Below are 19,661 nucleotides of genomic sequence, written 5' to 3' on the forward strand. Positions count from 1 at the left end.
AGAAAGCACAGACCTCACGAGGGATGACAGTAGGATGAATTCCCGAGCAGATAGCATGGCATCGGAAAAAAGGAAAGAAGAAAGGAAGGAAGAAAAGAAGGAAGGAAGGAAGGGAAAAAGAAACACTGGACTAGGAATCAGAAGACCTGAGTTCCAAACTGCAGATCTGTATCTACAATGAAACACCTTACGTAACTTACTTCACCTCTCTGCGCCTTAACTACCTCATCCGCCATATGAGAGTACAGGACCAGATGAGCCTGAAGGCCTCTCCAAAAAAAGTCCAGCAAATACGGAAGGAGCCATATTCTCTTTTTCCTCCTCTTTTAATTAATCACTCATTTACGCTCTCATTTATTAACCAAATATGTATAAAATACCTACTAAGGTGCAGGCCTTATGCTATATCTTGAAGATATAAAAGTGAACAAGACACACCCTTTACCCCCATGAAGCTCAATGCTTGGGGGTGAGAAGAGGGTGAAAGCTGGGTAGAAAAACAGGGGCCAAATCTTGAAGGGCCTTGCACGTCATGTTAAGAAATGTGACCTTTATCCTGAGGGCAATGGGGGACACCAAAATTATTTTCAGTATGAGGTGACATACGATCAGATTTTTACTCTGATATTCTGTAGAGATTGGACTAGAGAGAGAGAAACCCAAGAGTGCTGAACTATTGTAGTACCAGCCAGAATGAAACAAATGGACCCTAGGAGAGAAACAGAATCAAAAGGACTTGACTGGATGTGGAAGGAGACACGAAGAGGATGACTCTGATTACTGGTCTGGAAAATTTGGTGGATAAAGCTGTCATTCACTGAAATAAAGAACAGAAGTGAAGAACCAAGTTTTGGTAAGAGGAGAGGAGAGGAGTTATGAATTATGGAGGAGAGAGGATAAGTTTATTTTGAGGTCTTTGGATTTAAGGTCCCCAAAGAAGCATATTGGGAAACATTGGATATTTGAATTTGGATCAAATTGTACAGAATGAGATAGCAGTTAGTTCTCCATGAATCATGGAAGAGTCTCTCCTTAGTGATTCTTAACTATTCTGAAGTTAGAGAACCCATATGAAATCTTTAAAGCTCTGGATTCTCTCTGCAGAAAAACACACACGTGCACAGACATTCAGGGAATTTCTGGACCCAGAAAGTCCATCCACAGACCTCAGGGGTCCAGGAATTCCAAGTTAAGGATCCTTGCTGGAGGTGAAAAGAAGGCAATGATTGAAAAAGGAAGTAACTCAGATTTCCACACTCTGAGTAGATGAGAGAAACATAGAAAATGGTTTGATTTTTAGAATAAATAGTACCAGCAATGCCAGACGACAGAGATGGCAAAAAACTGACTCGGTGCTCACCAAACGGGTTTCATTTTCCTGGACACGACTCAACTACATTTTCCCAACCCCTGGAATCCATGTGATTAGTTCTCATCAATGGGAAGTGACAGAAAGTGACATGTCACTTTTGACCTAAGGCAGTGATAGTGAGTGTGTCTTCGCTCTGCTTTCTCTGTCGTTCTCTTTTCTGGTGGCTTTGGAGGCCATGCCCTGAGCAAGACTTTTTCATAAAATGGCAACAGCCAAGGTGTCCCCTGCTGGAGCAATCCCAAGCCCAATCGCCCTCAAATCTCCCCACCAGCACAGTGACACACTGAACTGAGATGTGAGCTAGCAGTGCACTTTCTGTGTTAACCACCGAAATTTCAGGACTTGACACAGAAGCTGATGTTGGTTACCTTTATTAATAAAGTAAATATCCATAATACCGAGGATAATAATAATGCCTATCATGTGTGTAAGGAATATAGTTTAATAAAACAATTTTACAGTATCTACTTTAGTTTTCTTTATTGCGCCTACTCTTACCTGACACTATTTTATGTATTTATTTATTGTCATGTTTATAATCTCACTACCCCACTAGACCATAATTTCCATGCATACAGGGCCTCAGTTTTGTTCACTGCTATACTGTTTCTAGATCAGTGCTCAGCATACAAGTCCTAAATAAGCATTTGTAGAATGAAGAATAAATTATTGTATGTGGCTCTCTTCTCATCTAAAGTTTTTACTTACAAGGGCACAATTTCTATTTATAACTGCATCAACCAAAGTGGTGGTGTTGGCAGGTGAGAGGTTAGGAGCAACAACTGGGATAGATGCTTTCAGGCAAGTGGTATTATTACATTTTCTCAGATTGTAGGCAGGAATGCCTTGCTTCCCAAATAGTGAAATATGGTCTTGGGCCAAGAGATGCTAGAAGACAGAGCTAAACTATGACCCATTGCCTCAGAGCGCCAACTTTACTCAATGGTAAGTAAGTTAAATATTTTCATATATTATGGAACAGAAATGCATGATTTTTTAGGATAAAACATGATGTTTTGAAGAAATTTTATTTATCCTTGTGGTGGAACATTTCAGGACCTCCCTGGATGAAGGCATTCTCTCTCCTCTGTCACTAGAGTGACTTCAGGGAAACCCTGAAAAGCACTGATATAAATAAAAAGCCTGGGTTGGGAGCAGAAAGACCTTCGCATTCAGCTGCTAACTCTGTTACCTTAGGAAAAAAATTAATCACCCTGAACCCAACATTTTTGTTTGTAAAAGAAGATAATATCTATCTTGGAAGAGAGTTGTGAAGAGTGAGGTGACTTATAGAGGGTACAAGACACTGAGAAGTTTATATAACTTGCCCAAGGCCACATAACAAGTAAAAAGTAGGACAAGATTTTGAACCCACATCTGTCCTCAAAGCCCTTGGCGACTACAGAGAGCAACTTACAGTAAGTCTGGGATTGTCTTCTCATAAACTGAAAGTTCAGTGTAATTAAGTAGAGAAGGCTAAATAGTCTGGTGGGTTATTTTTAACTCCAGTTTTCAATTTTACACTGCTCAGATTTATCTTATGCCATTCTAGATTTTCACAATCTCATCGTATAATTTTTTTTCCAGTGGAAGAATGATATGCAGTATTGGGCAGGGCCATTATTCACTCCAGATTTTCTGGGACAGCCTTTATTTCAAAATTCCACACCATTGAAATGCTCTGAAAAAAACGGTATTTTAATAGCCAGACTCTGCACCAGAAACAGCACAAAATTCTATATTCTGGAAACATGGTCACCACAGGCATTGACATACAGACACAGTGCGCTTTGATGTGTGTGGCTGTACTGGTGGAGACCATGGGCTAGCAACACAGGGGGTGCTTTATTTTGATCTAGTAAATCCTATTGATAGTTACTGACAAAAAATCTATAGTTTTGACAAATTAACAAGCTCTATGGGTGATTCACAAGCACAATGAGTTCGGGAACTCCTGATTTAGGAAATGATCCCCTTGAGAAAGAGCCCTACAAACCAAAGAGAGCCACTGTGCATTTTCCATTAGAGACCTTTGAAAGCAATGTCACTGTAGTTTGAAAAACACCACTTAAAGGTACTTTTATAGAAAGAGATAATGTAGTCATGCAAGCCCTCTTGTGAGCATCCTTCTGTGCACGCTGGCAGTATCTATGCAGTAAAGTGCTCACTTCCCAAACGGACCAGAACGTTTTCTGTCTCACATTCTGATCAGTGAGTGTTTTTACTAAACCAGATGACTCTGCAAGTGGAATGGAGGCAGGATACGCACTGCATCTATTGCATTGAAGATTCTGGAAAGCAATATGAGGTCACTGGTGGCAGCAGCTTTCTCTTAGGGAGAATAACCAGACTTTCTGAGGTCACCTGCTTTAGAACCCACTTAACCCGAAGCAACTGAAACTACTGTTGACATGATTTTAATTAGGAGCTAATACTCAAAACACCCTTTTTTAATTCCCAAGGTGTATTTTCAACTGAGAAAACATTGTACGTGGGTCATAAAGCATATACAGACTACATATATATATATATAATATAATTTGAAATATTTAAATAATACATATATAAGACACATTATAAATATATATTAATGTTTAATATACATTAAATAATGTATATAATAAATTTTTATAAATATATTTTATATATCATATGATATATATAATATATGTTTTATTACATATAAATAAAATATATAGAGGCTGGCCCAGTGGTGTAGTGGTTAAATTCGTGTGCTCCACTTCAGCAGCCCAGGATTTACAGGTTCAGATCCCAGGCACAGACCTACACACCACTCATCAAGCCATGCTGTGGTGGTGTCCCACATATAAAATAGAGGAAGACTGGCACAGATGTTAGCTCATGGCCAATCTTCCTCACCAAAATAAATAAATAAATAAATATATAAAAATAATATTTTTTTAAATATTTTTTAAAGATCTAGTATTAGCATCCATCAGAAAGAGGAAGTTGACGATGGACTGGATGAGGAATAATTAAGGACTAGAAAACTTTAAATACTTTCTAAATAAACAAGAATGAATGAATATTGAATGGGGAAGAATAAAATTTATTAAAAATTCTCAAATGTGGATGCAGGGGGTAGTGCATCCTAGGAAGTGAGTTGGCCATAAGCTTGAACTCTATGTTTTAACACAGTCATATAGATTCCAGGAAAAATGGGCGCCAAATGAGTAGAATGAATTATGAAGTCATCAAAAGCTGGGCAATCTTACACAGTCTTCTGAAAAGGTTCAATATCCTTCTAGGTTTAATCGCTACAAAACCTCCTCAGAGTGACTCTGGGGAAACCCCCCCCCCCCCCCCCCCCCCCCCCCGCCCCGTGATTATGCATCATTGAAACTTCCTGCCTCCTCCTTCCTAGCACTTCCTTATTAACAGCTCCATGCTTTGAGAGCCCACTTGAAACTTGAAACATTATTTTCCTCATTTATTATTTTATACTTTGGAGTAAAAATTCATTTTCTAGAAGATGGGATGATATTCTTACCTGTTTCACAGCTGGGCCCAGTGAAGCCTTGTGGGCAGGCACACACATTAGCGGCAATACAGGCTCCTCCATTCCTACAGCCATCTTTGCAAAATGCTAAAAGAATTCAGATACATGATTTAGAAGTAAGTGGTTCAAGATACTCAAACGCAGCTTTTCTTTACTCCTTTGGAGATACGGACATCTAATTATAAAAGCCATTATAATTTCATATTCATATAATATTTCCATACAGGTAAGAAACGTCAACACAATTTGCAAAACAGTACTCTTTCCAATGCTAAAGAAATATTTCACCCATAAATTGAAATACTAAAATTTCTTTTTAAAAAAAGTAACCTTACAAAATAGGAAGTTCAGATCCTTCATCTAAACTACCTATCTCTCAGCTTTTGACGTTTCCAGCAGAGATACACACAAGAAGTGGGGAGTCTTTATTCAGGTAAGCTGTAGTCCTAACTTCCACAAGAAATTTATAGACCCTTGAAAGTTCTCCTTCCTTCAAAGATAAGAATTATCTGTCTGCATCTGCTCATGACTTTAAGATTTCTTTATGCTATAAACTTCATTCTTCACAATAATTAAGAATCAGAGTCAAATAGAAATAAGAGTGAGGAATTGTTGGGCTCCCAGATGAAATCTGAAGCCCAAATAAACTCTCAGAACAGCCAGATGCTTTGGGGAATTCCTAAGGGTTCAGTTATACTATCCTATGGACTTTAAAAGTCTGGCTTTGCTTAGGATTTGTCCAAGGAAATCTTTGTGGGATTTAGACCCCAAAATGAGTAGGCCTTCCTCACAATGCCCTAAATTAAAGATTTGCATAGACTTTTACAAGCCAGAGTAATCCTCTGGCCCATCCATATCTGCATCCAATGTGTTATTGTAGACCAGGTCTTAAGACGCATGCTCATGGGTCACTGTATTAACAACCATCCTTTGTTATTTCCTACCTGCCTCATACACAGTGTCATAGCAATTGATTTTAGGAAACTCCTGGATAATGGACAGTTTTGAAACTTAAAATGTCTAAATTAGACAAATCATTAATAAATCTATATGAAATAATAAGGAATATGGACTTTATCCTATGGGAGTTGGTGGAGTTTCCAAAACAGAACCTCTATTTCCCTCGTGAAGTAGGAGGTAAGTTCATCTGATGAAGGAAAAGAGGGCATTGGTGAAAGAGTGAATTAATGAATGGTGGTGAACTACAGTTGGAATATCCACTGATGGAAATGAAAATCTGAGCTCAACAGAACACTTACAAGAATTATTGATTGGTATTGGTAAACCAGCTAAAATGGGAAACTCTAACACATGGAGATCCAATATTCCCAGTTAATTAGCACTCAACAGCTCAAGAGAGAGAGCAGAGAAGAAAAACTGTCAGACTGACTCCAAATAGAGATATTTCACAGTGGATTATGTTAGTAGAACATGGGGTCCACTTTTGACGCTGCCAAAAAGATATAGCTGTCATGTTTGGACTCATGAAGTAATATCTAGAAATATCTGCACCTGAGAGGAGACTGCTAAATTGGGTGAAAAGGAAGGGTCATAGAAATTGAAGATTGAGAGTTGTGAAAGGAACAGAGTGTGAAAACTGGGAGCAGAGGGACTTAGGTTAGACAATAAAGTTGAAATTTAAGATTTCAAAGATGGAGCAGTTTGGTACAAAAATGCTCAGGATGTCTTTATGGGTGTGGTCTGCTGGAGAGGAATAGAGATGAAAACCACTGTGGTTGAGATCAAGGGACATGAAGTCAAAGTTGTTGAACAGTCTGGCCACTTAAACACTGACATAACCCAGAAGGAAGACTAAGAGCCATGCTGCAAGGCTCTCAACGGCTATGAGAAGTACCCAGAAGGTAGATAACAGTGATGAGAAGGGGTGGAGGGAGGCAGAGATGGATTGCATTATCCCTAATGGAAGAGGTGTTGGCATTTGAAAGCTTTTACCTTTGCACATGGTTCCATTCCCTGTATAGCCTGGCTTGCAAACACAGTTGTGTCCTCCAACGGTATTGAAGCACAAAGCATTTTCATCACAGTTGTGTTGATTTGTGATGCACTCATCATGTTCTGAAATAAGGAATACAATTTTGTTAGATTTTCAAAAACACTATATTTTAAATTGCACCTGCATCTTAGTTATTGTGTGGTATTTCTTTCACACAGAGACATATACAAATTGTATATTAAAGAAGAGCTCAGATTTTGAAGTACTGTATACTCCTCCCAAAGTACATATATAGTCTGCATGTCCATCAACCTTGAATGCAAAAGGATTTGGAAAAAAGACCCACCAATAATAGGAAGGAATAGAAGGAGAGGAGAGGCAAGGATGGGGATGAATTCTCAGAAGTAGATCCCAGAGCCAGTTGTATATAGTCTCTGTGTTTTATATTTGGGAAGTTATTCTCATGAAATCAATCTGCCACCTAACTCTTTCCTGTAGCATGGGAAGGGTGACAAGAAAAGATGTGAAACTGTATTGCTCCCTGAATCCTGACCTGCAGGATAATGGAGTTCAAGCTTTGGCAGTTAGGTGCAGTTAGCACCCACATCCACACTTGGAGGCATAACGGTATACATGCAAACTGCTGGGAGAATATTTGACCTCCTTCTGCAAAGAAAGCATCACCTTTCTATTAAGACAAACTTGCCTTTATAATATATGCAAATGCAAACTTTAAAATATGGAATTAATATGATACCTCCTCTGTGTGTGGAACTTGACACTTAAAAGCACCGAATCATTTGATCCCCTCAGCACCCTTGTGGAAGAGGCAGAACCAATATCATATCACCATTTTAAAGAGGAGTCAAGGGTGGCTCAGAGTGCTTAAGTAGCCTGCCGAAGTTTACAGGAATATTAGGTAACTTCAGACTTCTAGCTCAGTGTTCAGCAAAAATGTAAACATAAGGAATAAATACAGTGAATATGATCTAACATCAAAATCAAGATGAGTAGGAATAAAATATAGGTGAGGAAATGCATACAAATTAGTTTTGTTGTACTTAGTGCCATGAAATCAATTCTGACTCCTAGTGAACCTACATAGGGCAGAGCTGAAACTTACTGGGTCATTTTTGTGCCACCCTCTCATCTTCTGTCGCTATATTGGACAACATTGCGCTGCTATTCATAGGGTTTTCATAGTGGCCAGGTCCTTCTTCCTAGTCTGTTTAGTCTGGAAGCTCCACTGAAAACTGTCCACCATGGTTGACCCTGCTGGTATTTGAAATACTAGTGGCGTAGCTTCCAGAATCACAGCAACACACAGCTGCCACCATATGACAACTGACAGAGGGGTGGTGCAGTTCCCAACCAGGAAATGAACCTGGTGCACAGCAGTTAAGAGTGCCGAATCTTAACCACTAGACCACCAGAGATGGCTAGTGTACCAAATTAGTTCAGCCATCCAAATCTCTACAGTGGCACTACTTATTACTCGGTCTCATATAAATATTATTAAGGTCTAAAATTAAATATATATTTTAATACGCTTACATTAAGTGAGCCATTAATTTGCTATGATGTAAATCATCAAAGCAAAAAGAAATATTTGCTTTTCCTTTTAGAACTCTTTGTATTCGGACTATATATGCATTATTCCACACAATATATTATAATAGCAATGTATCTGTAACTTTGAAAAAAGGTTGACTTTAGCACATGCAGTTGAGATTAGACTAAAATCACTTATTTCAACTACTAAAATAGAAAGCTTTGTGTTTTGATTTTTAAAAACATTGACATTTTATGATTTTATGTCCTGTGTTACATAAGTGCAATGTTATGCTGGTTTTAATGATAGCCCTGTAATAAAATTCTTAGAGAGTATTCCCAATAATTTTCCAGGGGAAAGAGAAATTTCAATCACTAAGGTTTTAGAATTACATGAATACATATCTTGATCTCCAAATTCCTGGCTGAATTTCCACAAATTGTACAAAATTCCACCTTTATTACCTAGTATCAGAATATTTCCTAGTTTTTACAAATTCATGCATATTGATGATAGTTTGGAAAATAGCTGAATTACACAAGGGTCTGATGATTGAGGCTACCCTTGGACCACTATAAAATTTCAGAGGCATCGGAATCGGCAGCCCACCTACCTCTGGGTTCAGTTGCCTGAAGCAAAATAAATCCACACTCTGAAGTTTGTACCTGCTGCCAATTTTCTTTTCAGTATAATTCAAAGTGCTGCAGTTAATCTATAAATCTGTATATGGACAGCCGTAGGCCCTTTAAAGACAGCTGCTGATTGATTTGATGCTGTTTTCATCTCTGCCTTGGCTGTCTTCTTAATAGACGGTACTCACTGGTAGAGGAAAGGCCTAACAAGATTCAGTTTAGCACCCAGTATGATAATGTTCAATAAACGTTAAATAATTACACAACTCAGGGATCTGGTTTCCTCTGTTGTCGTTTACTCTCACTGAAATGAGTAAGTGTGCTCCTAAGCAATTCAAGAATAAAGAGTTTTAGGTTGTTAAATGAATCCTTGCCATCATATATATTGTTTTCTGTGCCTGAATTGTCTGCCCCATGGATTCTGGATTCTCCTGGAAAGCTCTTATCACTTTTAAAAAAGACACTAAAATTTCATGTCATGTGAAAATACCTTACTTTCCCTCTCCTGCAGAGTCAGGGGCTGCTGTCTGTGTTCCTAGCACCAAACACAAGGCTCTGTTACTATATTTCATCATAATTGTCTACTCCTTCGTCCTCCATCCTCAAGCCCCACCTGGGACTGCGAGTATATAGATATGAATTTTGTGTTTTTATTTGTGCTAATTGCAACATTCAGAGAATATTTCTTAAATGAATGCTTGAAAGAATGAACAACCAAATAAAGCAAGCTAGGACCTACTTCCTCTGCCGTTATCATTCAAGTCAATCTCAATTTGTTCGATTGTAGGCTAGATGCCAAATGGAAAGCTACCGAGAAACTAAGCTGTTTTTACTGATTTTACTATGGTGGTGTTTGATTTGATTTGGGATATTTCAAATATTACTTAAGGTAGGAGGACATATTTTGAAAACAGAAAATATTAATTCCTTTACATTATCACTTTAATTTTTTTCCCCACTACATAAAATAAAGTTGGTTATATTTATACTCATAATTATCAACTAAAGTAAACTGTGACCTTTGGAAAAGCCCTTAAAAATGCCTATAATCTCACAGAAGAATTAACGTTAATTTGACAGTCCTTCACAAAACAGAACATGGATGAAGCAAGTAAAATAGAATACAATAAGGAGGCAAATACTAAGATAAAATTTAAATCAATATTATGCCCCAAAGTTTGCGAAGAGCATGTCAGGATATAACAGTGAATGAATTCCAAGTTTGATTTCACATATATTGAAAATCAGATATTTTTGATCTGATGTTCAGAATATTCAGTCCATAAGATTCAATGCTATTTTCACATCCTCGGTAAAAATTTCATCATTCATTTGCTATGAGAGTTCAAGTAACAGCTGGGGTTGCAACCAAATGCACCTCTTTCTAACTCTTCTTGATTAAAAATATTAGCACATGGTTATTTTAATCAAAATACAATCATTTTTTATATCTATGAATTATAAATTTTAAAAAATGGAAAAAATAAATAAGCATACAGGAAGAAAACTCCATCAGTCAACAGTACTAAACGGAAGTAATATTGGTGTCAATCATTACAGTACATTACATATAGAATCAAAAATCATATAGTGATAGCTGGCAAAGATCTGAACCGTGTGCCATAATTTGTTTGCTCCGCATCTTTACATATTACGTAAAACTTATTTTCATACCAGTGACAAGTGTCAATATAATAAAATTCCTCTACAGAAAACAAAAGGAATAATACATATACTTAGATTGATCTAAATGCAGATGTTATACATAACAATAGTACTTTAGTTTCACTGATTAACTCCTAACCTGGGTAGGTTAACATACCTAAAATCATTTTAAGACTCTACACCCAACCGGTTTATCAGTCATAATAACATATAGTTGGACTTAAACTGAGCTTTAAATTTGGTATTCATATTGAGCTGTTTCCAGAATTCATTCTGGAAACTATCTAGATACAAAACGGCCACTCAAAAATTCACGTAACTTTTCTCACTGTGATTTCAACATAGACATACAATACACACAGTACAGGTTCTAATCAAGGATTTCACTATGATACAAAATGCAAATATCACAGATGAAAGGAGTGAAAAGCAATCATTTAAATATGTCTACATTTAAATTTAATTAAATACAATTTTCTTCAATGTCTGTTGTGTATTAAAATCTTCCTGGGATAAAAAGATGATTATAAACAGTAGCTGCCCTCAAAAAGTTTACAGTCTAGTTGGAGAGAGAAGACAAAAATACAAATGCCTTGAGTACTTGGCTTTACTATGAAAAATACTGTAGTAAGGAAGCAGCTTCTCTTTACAGAGGATGCAGAGGTCAAAGGAGAAAGAAGTCATTTCTGGTTGGGTCAGGTGAGAATTCAAGAACAACTCAAAAAGGACTTCATGGAGAACAGAGCATTTGACGTGGATATTTTCTATGTGTGTGGCATAGGTGCTGATTCCAAATTGAGATAGCATTTGTGTCCTTTGTCTCTTTTGTTTTTGAAATCTTGAGGTTCTTACAAATCTGAATGAATCTGAATGATGTGTAATTACCATAGCTACAACTCAGTGATCACTATATACCACAATTTTGTAATATACACTATCTCATTAAATCTTTGTATTAATTAGGAAACATTATCATTATTTTCCAGAAAATTAAACTTGGCTTGCAGAGGTTAAGTAGCTTACCTGAGATCACACAGCTACTGGGTGGTAGTGCTGTGACTCACAATGTCTGACTCCAAAAACTACGTTATTGATCACTATGCAACAGTGCCGCCTGACATATTTAATGCTTGTTTTCCCCAGTCTATTTTTTTTCCTAGTGTTCTTCTTTGTAATTATGCAGAGGTTTTTAATGTTTACACAGTTTAACTTTGTTGTTGTTGTTGTATGTGGAGTCTTCTATTGCTTCACAATTAGGAAGTTATCATCTCTGTATTGTTTTTCTACTTTTTTTAACCCTATGGGAGCCCTATTAAAATTACAGAACTCCTCAGAGCAAAGGACTGAGGTGCTTTCTGTTCACACTAAAATCCACACTTGCACAAGGTTGAGGGAAGTTTTTAAAAGTAAAGGGAGGTACCAATACAGTCAAGTACAAATCCACGCAAAGTAACCAGCTCACAGAACTCATTCCAGCACTAATTCTTCCAATTTAACAATCTCTGGAAGCTCCACATTAACACAGTTTGGCAAACAGACACCTCCAATGTCCGAGAGCCCTCTCCTCTGATAGCAGTGATCAGGCCACTGCTTCTGGATAATTCTGCTTCACATCCACGGCAATATCCAAGAGCCTCTGGCTGCCACCTTCATACAGCAGATTCCACTCTTCCGGTAACAGAACATAATATAGCTTCATAGCTGGCCCACTATCGTCAGAGAATCTTTCTTCTTCTCTGAAGGATTTCTTCAGCCACAAGAATTATACTGTCTATGCTGCATCTCCTACTCTCCTGTTCAAATGTAGAAATGTTGGAAAACAGCAGCTATCATAACATACAGGTGTTAAGTTCCACAAAGAAAGCTGCTTCAGTTTTCCTAACCCAAGTGTTTCCTGGAATATAAATTTACAATGAATGATTCTCTCCTCAAATGTGGCAGGATATGGATCTAAACATAGTGACAACCTACCTCTGGTCTTAACTATTGTCTGATTATTAGAAACCTGAGCACAAGCTCCCTCAGGCCTCTGAAGAGCATCAGAACAAGACAGCCCGTTGGGTCTTCAATACTGAGACCTCTGGTTTTACTCTAAAAAATTGGCAACAACCGTGAGTTCTCAGATAAAGTATGCCATCTCTATTCTACCAAACTGAACAATCCTTAGGACTTGTCCAGAGCTCCTGAGAACATTCACAAAATAATGACTCTATGGCAGGGCTTTTCAAAATGAGTACAAACCAAGTTTTAAAATGTCCTAGGGGCTGGCCTGGCGACACAGCGCTGCTCTGTTTGCGTGCTCTGTTTCAGCAGCCTGGGCTTCACCAGTTCAGGTCCAGGGAATGGACCTGGCAGCGCTAACCAAGTCATGCTGAGGTGGCGTCCCACATAGAAAAACTAGGAAGACGTACAACTAGGATATACAACTATGTACTGGGGCTTTGGGAGGAAAAAAGAAAGTTCTGTACTACAACTCAACAACTTACAGATGGTTTGGGGGTCTATGAGAAAGAACTAGAACTTCCTTCCCTTCCACAGACATTTAGCAGTCTGGTTTATAAAGATACTGTGCTTGCTGCCACCAGCAATATATATCCCTGTAATCAAGACATTTATGTCCTAATGATTACTGATTCTTAGGGAACATTGTTACAACTCATTCAATGATTAAAACGTCCTCCATCAACTGTTCTGCACTAGGACTGTAACTAAATATGAAAGATAAAGTAGAAAAAGTGAGAAAATTATATACTATTTTAACAAGCAATACCAGGGAGGCAGTGTGATACAGTATAGATAATTTCAGGACAGGCTTAATTTTAGATGTCCTTTTATCATAGCTCTGTGGCCCTGAAAAAGTTAGCCAATATTTCTAAGTTTAAAATGAGGAAATTAAGACCTATATTAGAGATCTATTATGAAGAATAAATGTAAATGATTAATGTAAAGATCCTGGCAAATAATAGATACTCAATAAATAATAGTTACTTTCTCATCTTCTCATCCACTTCAGTGGGAAAATTTATTTCATCTTTATTAGCTAGATAATGTCCTCTCTTTTCTATTTCAATTTTGTGGAGAAAACCTAAATGTCTCAAGTGTTTGCTTTCTTCATAATCTTTTCTGAAATCAAATACGTTTTGGACATTTTTCTGGTTTCCAAAATGTCACTACTTTCCATGGCTACATCAAGGAAAAAAATGCCTGCCATCATGCCGGCCGAAAGCTATTTGTTTTGTTCCTTATGATTACCTTATTTACTCACTTTATGTTATCGAGAAAAATCTATTTACAACAATGTCATTTGAACAGAAATCTACTTTTAACACTAGGAAAGTGACTACAAGAAATACTTTAAACCTGCTCAGTGCCCACATTAGCAGCAAACCCTCTGAAATTCATTTGTAACACCCAAGCTTTTTTTGTTCACTACTCAAGTTTCCTGTCCACTGACCACACTGATTCAATACTGACTTCTTGTTATTCTTCAGTTTGTTTGGCAACTAGGAATGTGTTCAGTGTCTTTCCTCTGACATGCTTGGTTTATTTTCCTCTAGTCTTTTCACTGATATGCTCAGCCTCCTTTCCTAATCCTTATTTGATCAAGAATCTTAACAACCGAAGCACACTAGAATTTCCTCTCTACCCTTACAGTAATATCACAAGGTAATCTAAATTCTGATTTTATGGAAAAATCTTGCTTTGCTTTATTTTGTGTTTCATGAAATAAGCTTTGTCTGAACATGGTGTAGGGCAACAAAATTCTTGTAACTGTCAGCCAGATGATTTCCATTCGTTCTTTCAAAGCACATTTATGAAGTTTCTGCTGTGTGGTTCTGGCACTCTAGAGGATGCAAAGAGGCACAAACCTGGATGCACGACCTTGAGAACTTTTGAACTATCACAGGATTGGTGATGTGATTGGTAACTAACTAAGATACATTGTAAAAGTTGTTTGGTGCTATAAGAGAGAAAATAATAACAGTAACAATAACGACAATAGGTAATTCTTAAATGCTTACTACATGCTATAAGCACGCACCAAGTGTTTTATATGCACTATCCCCTTCAGTCTTCACAAAAACCTTTTCAGGGAGGTACTCTTATTATGCCTATTTTACAGATGGGAATACAGAGCTTTTTTTAGAGCAATTCCATATCTTGCCAACATCACATAGCGAGGAAGTGACAAGGCCAGGATTTGCCTTCAGTGTTTTAAAAAACTATAACATATAGACAAAGACTTCATGAGGCTTAAAGAGGAAGAGATGAGGACTGACTGAGGGGTCTGGGAAAGTATTATGTAGGAAATAAGCCAAGCAAGTGGGTCTTGAGAGACAGAAAGGGTTTTAACAGAAAAAGGATAAAAGCTGGGAAAGAGTATTCCATATGGAGAGAATACAGGTGCAAAAGATGAAAGCAGGGGGTATGGAAGGGCCAGGAAGTGGCTGAGCTGGCACAGGTGATGACTGAAAGGGAGGAGTAAGGAATACATGTGGGGAGGGTCACAATGAAATCAAAAAACATGATTTTATCTGTCAGGCAATAAATAAAAAGCCACTTTCAGCTGTATAATAAAATGTGGCATGGTAAATCAGAGTTGATTTGTAGGGAAATTAACAGCAATGTGCAGATGAGGAGAGACTAACTTTCCTGGACAAGTGGGTGCCCCATGTTAGCAAGGCAGCATTCCTCTCTCTCTTTTTAATCCTTCTTTCTTCCTTTTATTCTTCTCCTTTTGAGTCAGTTAGACAAGAGTCTGTGCAACAATGAGAAGTGAAGCAGAAGGATAAGGAGAAGGGAGAGGAGGGGAAGGGGAGACAGCAAACAGACAGAAACTGAGTGCTTATTACCTACCGAACACTGAGCTGAGTAACATCTATGTGCAGCATAAGGAAGTACTACAGGACATAGGAGGAACAGTCAGGAAGCTAGCACCAAAATTATAAGATTCAAATCCCTTCAAGGCAAGAATCATGTCTTATTCACTTTATACATCCTACTCCCTACACTTTTGTGGAATGAAACTGTTGAACAGAGGGCCTGAAGTACAGTGAAAAAAATGATGGATAAAGAAGAGCAGATTTAGACAGAGAACTGAAGGGCCCCACACAGAATCAATTTTTGAGCCAAGAGAAAGAAAGACATTAACAATAACTCAGGTTTCAAATCTGGGTGACTGGGAAGATGGTTGTGAGATGAATAGGAGAGCGCGTCTTACTTTTAAGGATTCTTGTTCTGTTTTGGTTTGCTTTGGCTTTTATGGCAGAAAAGAAAATAGAATTAAGAAGTCAAAATATAAAAGCAAAAGTCATATTAAGAAATTAAATTTACTCTACTGATGGTGAAGATAAACCACATAGACATTTCCCATCCCAAATCTGTCTGTTAGATAAACACCTAGATGGTAAACCTTTGGGTCTAATTCATCAATTGCTTTCAGTATCCAACACAGTGACTGGCACAAAACTGGTCTCCAATGAATATGTGTTAAAGAGTGAACCAATCACTATAAAGCATGTCCCAATATAACATGCAAAACATTTGCAGATCTACTAATGCAAAACATTCCAAGTATTGTATATCGACAATTCTGCGCATCTCCAGCTTTCTCTTCCATTCCCCTCAGCAGCTATGCTGCTCTCTTATTATGCCTGTCCCTTCCTCATTCCCTCACTCTCAGCACGTCTCACTACCAAGAACTTCACAGAAAATTGTCCAGGTCATCAGGAAAGGACATCCTCAGATAAATCTGTGACTAAAACTATCCTTAGGCCTCTTTTCCTCCCAAACCAGGAATCTGGGAATCACCATAGACTTCTCTTCCCTTCCTCCCACCTACCACATCCAGGGACCAATTCATCCAGAATCTACTTCCTTGGTGGTTCTCATTTCCATCCTCCCATCTCCATCCCCACTGCTCTACAGTTGCCCAAACTTGGGCACTAAATATCTTCTTTGGATTACTGCAATAGCCTCATGATGATAACACTGCCTCCAGTTTTGTACATCTCCAAACCATTATCAGAACCATTATCAGAATGACTTTTCAAATAAAATCTGATATTCTCTCTCTCTATACCCCATTCTCTCTTATTCTCTCTTACTTTTTTTAAGAGACATACTATTGTTTTTATTAGCCATCCTACACATCAAGACTTTCATTATGGCACTTTGCCATTACGGCGCCAAACTGCACCATTTACAACTCCCCCACTGTATCATTTTTATTAATAGTATCATTTATTGAGACTCTTCTAAAGGCAAAGGATCATACCAGCCAATCCCTGTGTGTTTCACATATGCATCCCTGCTTTTTGCCCAGAAAGCCCTTCCCCACTTTCTTTGCCTAACTCTCCTACTCACCTCACACTCAAACAATGCCTTCTTCTTCAGAAAACCCTCCTTAAAACTCCCCCATTCTAATTTAGATGATCCCCATAGAACCCCTAGAGCTTTATGTTTAACGCCATCATAACACCTGACAGACTATGTAGCAGTTAAGAGTAAGGACTTGGGAATCAGGTTGCTCTGTTAAAATCTTGGCGCTGCCTTTTACCAGCTGTCAGATCTTGGGCAAATGATTTAACCTCTCTAGGTCACAGTTTCCTCCTCTGTTAAACAGACCAAATAACAGTACAGGAGTAAAATCTCCAGCAGGATCTGAGAGAGTACTCAGTAATCAAATAAATATTTCTGTAGTAAAAGCATGACTGTTCATACCAAATTGGATAAAAAAAGATGAGAAATAGCATCTCACCAGACCAAATTTGGCTGTTAAAAATGAACATTCAATTCCTCAATTCCTAGAGCTGTCTGGACTTTTTGGAGTTCAGAACTGTGGATAAGGGATTGTGGATCTGCATGTTCATAGAGCTGCAAGGATTAAGCCAGGTAATGTATGGAAAGTAGTTAGAACAATCCCAGGGCAGGCAAATGCTTCATGAGTTAGTTTTAGATTAGTCCTCATCACACTGTCAGGGGTGTTAATTCTCTTACCCACCCCTCATCATTCAGCACACTCCCTGAGACAGGGAATTTCTATTATAGATCTTGGAATTCTCAGTTCTTGTCATCATATCTGACACATTTTAGGCGCTTGGTAAATGTGGACAAATGAACAATACTCAGGCTTCAATCTATACAAAATCAATGTTCTCAGTTTCTCAGAGCATTTCACATCTGGTATTTTACATTTTACATTGTAATCACCCAAAATCCATGTAACATGCCTGGGATTTATCGTTTAGAGCAGTACCTATGCAGTGCTTAAGAGATTATGATGTTTAACTTCACCAAGGCAAAGTTCAAGCTTGCTGCTCCTAAGTTTTCATGTCAGTGCGACTCCAAAATTTACTAAGAAATTTTCATGTCAGTGTGACTCCGAAATTTAGTAAGAGGCATGTTTTTCCATTTACTGAGATTTATTTAAAGAAAGGAAAGGTGTTCACTGAACTAATGTGAAAACTTCTGCTGGAGAAAAAGAAATCATCCCCACCTAACATCATGTGATCTATTCATTCATGGGAAGCTCTAAGGCCTGCCCTGCTTTAATACCTATGAGAATTAGTAATATTAGAGAGTACGGTCAATGAACTACACCAGAAAAAGTCTCTGAAATCAAGATGCAATATAAAAGGCAATTTTTGAAATATAAAATTATCTCAGAAAAACAGCCACAGTATTCCAACCTAGACAGTCTTTCCAAAGTATCTTAAGATGATCTTAGAATATTTCCAAACTTGGATCAGACACTGCATTCTGACCTTTATCTCCTATCTTCCAAAAAATAGAATGATTCTTCAATTTTAAAGGATTGGGATGATGGGGCAAAAGAGACCCATCTATCCACCTTTTCACTCAAGGACTTAATTTTAAAAATGAGCTTCATTACAAAAGTCATCTCTCTTAGAGCATGTTATTCAAGTCTCTACCACAGCAAAATACAAGATATAACACTATCTCTATTCCAAAGGATTATATTTGTTGTTCTTCACTATCCTTGGTAAAAAGAAAATATATATAAAAGTATTTTTTGTGCAGTTTTATTTCATGTTTCCGTGGGTACTGTGTGCTTCAGAGCATTTAATTATCTCTGACATTTTACAGCCAATACCTTTTAATATACTTTAATATTTCAAATTGTGATGATGTTTACTGATGTTACAAATATGTGTTAATTTCTACTATGCTTAAGTAAGAGTTGTGATTGTTATAATATGAATAAAGCAGAATCCCTGTCCACAGGATATTTATGGATATTGTTTCCTCATAAAATAATATACATAAATGTATCTCTTTACGTGTGTGCATGTATGTGTGTGAATATATTATGTGTGAGTGTGTGTATATATATCTAGGTGTGTATTTATATAATTTATGTGCACTAGATATATAGAGATGTTAGGTAGCAAGTTGGTGACTAACTTACATCTGTGTTTTGTTTAGTTCTTGAGAGACGTTTATCAATTTAGGAATATAGTAAAATCTTTCGTCTGTCATTTAGAAAGCTATCTTTTTCAAAATCCAAAAAGGATTTTCTCTCCTGATAATCGGGTTAGAGTACCTCTTCCTTTCATATAATATTCAAGCATTCTTTTCAATAATTTGAAATGGCTTTTAGTCTAAACTTCATTCTGATTCACTCACTTTTACTCGATAAGTTTCCTTCCAATGCAGTCATTCTTTTCTCTCTCTCACAAAGGGGAGCTCTTGCCCCCAGGAATCATGGGAAGTATTCAGAGGAGTTTGAGAAAGACTTTAATCTGCTGACTCATCATTCACTTTCCAGGAATAGTGGGCATCCCACTCACAAGCTGACAGCTCTTCCCTTCTCCTCATGCCCATTATCTGTCCTCAGAACTTTGGTCTCTGGAATGCCAATGGGATTGCTGCTTGGATATGAATAGAAACTTGACCTCAAGACCAGAAGATGTGCAGCTTAAGGAAAAGCCGAATAACAAGTG

General features: G+C 37.6%; 1 protein-coding gene across 4 annotated transcripts in view; it reads right to left on the minus strand.

Moving 5' to 3' along the window:
* NELL2 (neural EGFL like 2) overlaps window positions 1–19,661 on the minus strand; it is a 355,809-nt gene that overhangs the window by 82,704 nt on the left and 253,444 nt on the right. For all 4 annotated transcript variants that reach the window (XM_070494724.1, XM_014836288.3, XM_014836289.3 and 1 more), the window contains 2 exons: window positions 6,846–6,968; window positions 4,884–4,979 (listed from right to left, as the gene is read on the minus strand). In XM_070494724.1, the coding sequence (XP_070350825.1) occupies window positions 4,884–4,979; window positions 6,846–6,968 (219 nt within the window). The remainder of the gene's footprint in view (window positions 1–4,883; window positions 4,980–6,845; window positions 6,969–19,661) is intronic.

Source organism: Equus asinus, chromosome 22 (genome assembly GCF_041296235.1).
Source record: "Equus asinus isolate D_3611 breed Donkey chromosome 22, EquAss-T2T_v2, whole genome shotgun sequence".
Taxonomy (NCBI): Eukaryota; Metazoa; Chordata; class Mammalia; order Perissodactyla; family Equidae; genus Equus; species Equus asinus.